The sequence below is a fragment of the Oncorhynchus clarkii genome, chromosome 26 (assembly GCF_045791955.1).
Source record: "Oncorhynchus clarkii lewisi isolate Uvic-CL-2024 chromosome 26, UVic_Ocla_1.0, whole genome shotgun sequence".
Lineage (NCBI taxonomy): Eukaryota > Metazoa > Chordata > Actinopteri > Salmoniformes > Salmonidae > Oncorhynchus > Oncorhynchus clarkii.
This window is the reverse complement of record NC_092172.1, coordinates 23,829,552-23,837,051: the sequence shown is the minus strand read 5'-3', so window position 1 is coordinate 23,837,051 and position 7,500 is coordinate 23,829,552. Positions and strand designations below refer to the sequence as shown.

The window sequence follows — 7,500 nt, the reverse complement described above, 5'->3', positions numbered from 1 at the left end:
CAGACAGACAGACAGACAGACAGACAGACAGACAGAACAACCCCAGTGAGACGGGCCAGGCCAGTAGTGTAGCCGACAGGCGAGAGGGGAGGGGAGTGGGGAGTGGAGTGGGGAGTGGAGGGGAGTGGAGAGGGGCGGGGAGAGGAGAGGGGAGGGGGGGATGACTGAAGCATGTGTACTGAGGGGGAATTGGCACTAGTTCAGTCCCCACTTCTGCCTGTCACTTCATATGGAGCCATTAAGCCACAGGCATGAGGTAAATGTGTATACCTTGTCCTCTGAGGAAGACACATTTCAGTTGAATGCATTCAGTTGTACTGACTAGGTATCCCCCTTCCCCTTTTTCTTCCTTCACCCTCACTTTGCAATCTTGTACAGCACAGCACATTGTGATACAGCCAGGAAATTCAATCGCCATTTAAGGCAGGGGCAAATAAAATCAGGCCAGTGAAGTGATTTCAAATTGTCTCGTAGGAGGGGTGCGGTGTGGGTCGTTACTACCTGCATGGCCTTTCTCTCTCAATGCATGAGTATGCCATCCCTCTCTCTGTGCAGAGGAGGAGTGGGGGAGTTCTGCGTGACTTCAGGGGGGGGCTCAATGACAAGTCATGTGAAACCAGGGAGGAGGTCATGTGAAACCAGGGAGGGTCACAGCTGCCAAGAGAGGACACCACCGGCACTGTACTGGGGGGTCTGGAGGGGGGTCTCGGGGGTCTAGGGGGTCCAGGGTTGCATGCAGACTCCAGTAGACTGGGCGTGCTGCCAGCCTGGTGCCAGTAATGAAAAAGCATCAGGGTTTCAAAGTGTGCTGCTGTCCTGAGGACAGCTGATCCCATGACTGATCCCATGGTCAGGCCTGGGTGATGGATCACTAGGAGGGTAAACAGAAGGGGCCAGATGATGCCATGGCTGTGTCAGAGCTGGGTACATAACTCTGGCACATGGAGAAGGCACGCTATGGATCGGGTGTTTGTTGTCACTCCTGGAACTGCTGAGGGATGAGATGGATGGATTCCCTTCATCGTGACAAGTCGGCTGCCGGAGCCCTGATGCAGCACAGTGACCACTGTGATCCAAACAGGATCTCTCATCCACAGTGAACCAAGCTCAAGGGTGATTTATGTCCTGTCAGAGCTGACATACAGAGGGTCCTCCATAGGAATCAACCAGTCATTTACCTCTGATATGGTCGGTACTACCAACAAAACCAGTATCAAAGACATTCCCTGTCCAACAAGACAGATGGGGCCAACGAGCCGCTAGCTGTTCAACATCATAATGCTATAGAGAAAGAGAAAGCAGAGACAGACAGGAGCTGCTGAATGATGTTTAAAGGTCTCTGTCTGTGATGGTAATGGTGGAGAGAGAGGTTCATCTCATCCTGCATTCCTTTCTCAGCCAGGTGTCATGCTGAAAAACGGGCCCAATTAAGTGGAATTGTGTGGGACTGAGCGGCATCGGGCCCTGACCCTCTTTATCGATGAGCACCCTCATATCTAGTGCAGGGCCCTCCAGCTACCTGGAGCCTGGGCTTGAGGACACTACAGCCTGAGAGCCTGGGCTCAACACTAATGAAAAGGAGTGGGTAGGACCATAGAGCAGGGCCTGATGCAGGAGAAGGGAAAAGCCTCTCTCTAACAGAGCTCTTCACAACTGGGCACCTGATGCCAAGGGCAAGGGCAATGTAAAATATTCTAGAGTTCTTTGAAAACAAGTGGCTCTGGAATGAATGTTCAATTACTAAGTCTATGCCCTATTTCACTTTCTCTGTTTGAAGTGCTAACAATGTCTCTATCCAGCTAAACAAGGCGGTGAGAAAGTTGGTGCTGAACAACAATAGAAGGCCTAACAAGTGTGAGCATGGATGGCTGACACAGATTCCATGGAGCTCTAATGCAGCCACTGTATTCAGTCACAAGAGGGACAAGCCAGTCGGTTATTGTGCGGCGGCAGAAACAGAAATGTAGCAGCAGTCATTCCAGCTGGATGTCTGTGTGTGTCCTCATCATAGCACAGGGACCCAATGACCATGGAGTCATTCTGCAGGACCATTAGACTACTATCAGAGTGAATGTCTCTGTGTCCATGCAAACAGAGCGAGCTGGCGTCTATTTGTTTAAAGGATGACCTGCGTCTCTGCTCTGCCATGCAACGTCAGGGCCATTGAGCACAGTGTGCAGAGGGAGAGATGGCACGATGCTACGACGCTGGCAATAGTTCTGTCGTCGTGGCAACACCGCAGGGTCAGGGTCATAAGCAGTGGTCCCTGGGAGGGTCTGTCTTATAAAGATGACATCAGATTAGTGTGCCCTAGCGTGGAAGTGAACGCTTGGCCACTTCCCTAGTCTTCATGGAGGGTGGACACAGCAGCATCCTCTGATCTAGCAGATGGGTCATAAGGTAGGATCTTGCGTTGGGGCTTGAGGATAGTAGAGACGTTAAGCTACTTCAGTTGATCATGGTAGTCATTGGTAGTCATTTTCAGACCTTTTTTCCTTTTCTTTATGAATAACTCATGAATAATTCAGGGCTTGTGTGTACACATGGCGGCCCATGCATGCCGTGAGTCCATAATACCTTCTGGTATTTGTACTAAAACATTTTCCATGTCAAATGTGTTAAAGAAATCGACAGGCAAAAGAATCCCCTCAGGCGCTGTGTTCCAGCTGTCATGCCTCTGTAGTTCCAAAATAGCTGACCATTTTTTTCATCCTGTGGCTTTATGGTAAATGTATTAGCTGCACTACCACACCTTTTAATGTTCTGCTATTTACCTGCTGACTAGACTAGCCAATCTTACTCCACCCCCTCTGACTTCCTCCAAGTCCTGGAGTTACCTCAATGTTGTGATACGACGCTAACAACAAATGTATTTCTGAGAGCATTCAGGAGAGACAAAAAGAGGCCTGGACTTTCCCTCCCCCCAGGTCGGTCAGGGAGATGAGAAAACCCTTGCATGTGCAATTTTACTTTACTTCCAGCCGATAGTCAATGTTCAGCAAGAATTAAAAGGAATACCCAGCCATAGAGCTAAGGAGAGAGAGGCTGTGTGGCTGGGTCCACTCAGGGATCTGCCTGAATATTTAATTACAGAAGCCCAGAGTGACACATCTTTAATTCTCAGTAACAATGAGCAGGAAGTCAAACAACAAGTCATAGCAATTTCCCACAAATTTGTTTTGGGATGTGGAATGTGTTGCGTGTGGAGCACTTCTCTTTCTCCGTTCGTCACACAAAGGGAGAGGGAGGCAAGCTGCTACAGGCAAGGGGAGTAGAAGCACCTCCAGGAGGGGGCCTTCACCCTTCAACCTCACAGGACAAAATTCTGTATGCCTGGGAGATGCTTGCCCTCCTCTTCTTTCTCTCTCTCGCTCTCTGTCTGTCTGTCTGTCTGTCTGTCTCTGGATGAGTGACATGTGTCAGCTCATCTCCACAAAGAGATACAGAAGGACAAGACACTATCTCAGGATAGTATGTCTGGACATTAATACTGTACTGTTTCTGGTGCTATCACATTCCACCATTTGGAGTATGTTTAAATTGACATCTAAGCTGTACATAATCCTTTGAGTGATTGATGAGTACAGTGAGAGAGTGAGGGGGTCAGTGAGTACCTAGGTAGAGTACTGTGTTACTGCAAGCAGGCAGGTCCCTCAGCAGATTCTTCCATAGTGATTACAGCCAGAGAAGTCAAGACACTTTCATGTTGAAAAGCTGTTTACATTCCACTGCTCCTTTACTCATATCTATTGTTGAACAGGCATGCTGCCTTGGAGTTGAACACAGAACCCTCCCCAAGGCTTGGCTCCATTTACAAGGTGACATAGAGTACGGTACATTATCTGCCTTGGCCTTACTGACTACACTTTTATTTGATGCCGTGTGGAGACTGGGATATGTGTAGTGTAAGGATCCTATGATAACTGGGGCAGTGAAAATGAGCACTGAAAAAAAGTATTAGTTACATAAAATACATTGCAAGTAAATGTATGAAATATATAACCATAATAAATATGTGGGATAGATTATATTGGGAAAGGCCCTTCATCAATAAGATGACCCATGCTGTCAAAATGAACTGTGAGGAGGAGAACTGCATGTACATAACATTGAGAAGTAGACAGAGAACAGGACAGACAGAGACACAGGAAGAAACAACAGAGAGAGAGAAGGAGAGGAGCATACCTGGCTTGTAAGAGATTCCCGGTGGGAAGAGAAAGCCCTGCTGGGCTGCGGCAGCAGCTGCCAGGGTGCGTTGGTCGTGTGGAAAAATGGGAATCATGAGCGGAGGCATGTGACCCTGGACCTGCTGAACAGATAGAAAAGCGGAGATCAGAGAGAGGCCTAGCTGAGCTGCAGATACAGACAGCAGCACACTGAGGCAGGCAGGCAGGGGGAGAGGAGAGGGGAGCACAGAGCAGATCACAGCCTGGCCTAACGCGTCCTGACAGGGGGCTCTGCGGCTCTGACGGCCCTCGTGTGCTCACACAATACCTGGCCCGGCCGCGTCTGTTCCTAATCCCCCCAACACTATTTCACAACGGAACTTCAAAGGACCCAGCCACACGCGCATTGTCTCCCCCCCCCGTCCCCCCCCGTCCAGAGGGTATGACACGTGAGAGGCAAAGGACGGGAGGTTACAGATGTATTTGAGCACCTGTAGAGGTCTGTATAGGTGGTGTATGTAGGTGTGTGTACGGTCAGTGGGATGACTGTTGGTGACAGATAAGACTGGTATGTGAATAGATCAACACAATGTCCTCAGGCTGTTCGCTGTAGTGTCAGTGGTGTGGTGTGATGAGATGTCGAACCATAACGCTGTAGTGTCAGTGGTGTGCTGAGATGTCGAACCATAACGCTGTAGTGTCGGTGGTGTGGTGAGATGAGATGTCGAACCATAACGCTGTAGTGTCGGTGCTGTGATGAGATGTCTAACCATAACGCTGTAGTGTCAGTGGTGTGGTGAGATGAGATGTCAGAACCATAACGCTGTAGTGTCGGTGGTGTGATGAGATGTCAGAACCATAACGCTGTAGTGTCAGTGGTGTGGTGAGATGAGATGTCAGAACCATAACGCTGTAGTGTCGGTGGTGTGATGAGATGTCAGAACCATAACGCTGTAGTGTCAGTGGTGTGGTGAGATGAGATGTCAGAACCATAACGCTGTAGTGTCGGTGGTGTGATGAGATGTCTAACCATAACGCTGTAGTGTCAGTGGTGTGGTGAGATGAGATGTCAGAACCATAACGCTGTAGTGTCGGTGGTGTGATGAGATGTCAGAACCATAACGCTGTAGTGTCAGTGGTGTGGTGAGATGAGATGTCAGAACCATAACGCTGTAGTGTCGGTGGTGTGATGAGATGTCAGAACCATAACGCTGTAGTGTCAGTGGTGTGGCGAGATGAGATGTCAGAACCATAACGCTGTAGTGTCGGTGGTGTGATGAGATGTTGAACCATAACGCTGTAGTGTCGGTGGTGTGATGAGATGTCAGAACCATAACGCTGTAGTGTCGGTGGTGTGATGAGATGTCAGAACCATAACGCTGTAGTGTCGGTGGTGTGATGAGATGTCAGAACCATAACGCTGTAGTGTCGGTGGTGTGATGAGATGTCGAACCATAACGCTGTAGTGTCGGTGGTGTGATGAGATGTCAGAACCATAACGCTGTAGTGTCGGTGGTGTGATGAGATGTCAGAACCATAACGCTGTAGTGTCGGTGGTGTGATGAGATGTCAGAACCATAACGCTGTAGTGTCGGTGGTGTGATGAGATGTCAGAACCATAAAGCTGTAGTGTCGGTGGTGTGGTGAGATGTCAGAACCATAACGCTGTAGTGTCGGTGGTGTGATGAGATGTCAGAACCATAACGCTGTAGTGTCGGTGGTGTGGTGAGATGTCGAACCATAACGCTTCATAGGGACATGTACAAACACACAGGGACACCCTCACACACACAACCTGCCACCCTGACTGACAGGGGAAGATGAGCTCAGACATACAGCCTCTATCTCATACTTTTGGAGGATCATTTATACAGACGATAAAAGCCCAGGCGATCCGGTAATTTACAGCAACAGCTTTCAGCCGCTGTCTGTTTGTGATATTTCATCTTAACGTCCAGAGCCCTGCCCTGCCCCCCACATATCCTACACGGCTCCTCAAACTGTCTAAACTGTTTCAGTCTAACATTATTAACCTTCACTGTCCACGCTGAAGCTAACTGTCCTGTTCTGACTCTCTACAGCAAGAGGATAAATATGTGCTCTCGCTGTGTGTGTGTGTGTGTGTGTGTGTGTGTGTGTGTGTGTGTGTGTGTGTGTGTGTGTGTGTGTGTGTGTGTGTGTGTGTGTGTGTGTGTGTGTGTGTGTGTGTGTGTGTGTGTTGTTAATGTCTCTTAGAGACAGTGTAGTGTGTGGGGGGGTTTCAGAATGAGACACATGCTGAGGGCTGAAGCAGAGCCCAATCTGACTGTGATCCTCTGCTTCCTGCCTGCCGGTGATAGGGTGCAGCCAGGCTGTGTTGGGCCTGCAAGGGTTAATCTAGCACCGGGCCAGCCCACCTCAGGGGAACCCGCCTGGAAAACGGGTTAATAAAGGTCAGCCCCCAAAATAAACACTTTACAGAATGTTTCTCCATTCATCCCTCTTTAAAATCAACTTGCAATAAAACGGGTCTGGGTGCAATTACTCCCGCAGCATTGGGGCATGAAATCAACCTGCTTTGAGCAACGACTTTTCCCCCACGTTCTAGCTGAGGTCTGCTTATGATCTCTGTCTGCTCCCCCTGTGTGCCCTGATCTGGTCCTGCAGGGCCCGTTCCCCACCGTTATATGTCCTCTGGACCACTCTATCGATCTGGCCAGAGGTGCAGAGGTAGACTGAAAACTAAATAAATAACACTTTCTGTCTACGGAGCTTTTCAACAAAGTGCAAGTATAGAAAGTACATTAGAAAAGGAATAGAGAAGCATGTCATTTCCTTTTTTCTTTCCTGTAATCTGAAAAGTATTTCTGTAAAATGTGCTGTGGCTGAAGAAAAGGCGATGACCTGGGAGACTGTTGGAAACGACCTTAAATAATATGTATTTTTCATTGGGATTGAAACATACAGGCAGACAGGATGAAAGATGGCTCATGGCCCGCATGTATAGAACATATGGAAAAACACAATAATTAATGTCCCAACATGAGTTAGAGCCAGCGACAGGTGAACAGGTACACTGGGAAACAGGGACTGCCCTGTGTTGGAGTGTTCGTTCTATAAAAGCAGATGAAGTATTTTTCTGAATGTACTGCACTCACGGTGCAGAGAAAGACTCTCTGAAGCAGACTCTCTCCCTCAGTACTGAGTGTGTTAGTCTACCCTCAGGAAGGTTATTAAGGTCAGTCACATACATAATTGCAATTAACCTTACTCACATTAAACTAACAAAACGAATTAGGCTAAAGCCAGGGTGTTACACTGAAACAGCTGCTCCAAATGTGGAACGTAAGTGGAA

At 48.5% G+C, this 7,500-nt stretch overlaps 1 protein-coding gene across 16 annotated transcripts in view; it reads right to left on the bottom strand.

The window, feature by feature from the left end:
• The window catches only part of LOC139384325 (transcription factor SOX-6-like), a 193,195-nt gene that overhangs the window by 41,889 nt on the left and 143,806 nt on the right, over nt 1–7,500 (bottom strand). For 14 of the 16 annotated variants that reach the window (XM_071129020.1, XM_071129016.1, XM_071129023.1 and 11 more), the window contains one exon: nt 4,186–4,306. In XM_071129020.1, coding sequence (XP_070985121.1) covers nt 4,186–4,306 — 121 coding nt within the window. Of the gene's footprint in view, nt 1–4,185; nt 4,310–7,500 lie in introns of all 16 variants that reach the window. The other 2 variants (XM_071129014.1, XM_071129015.1) reach the window with 1 other exon arrangement.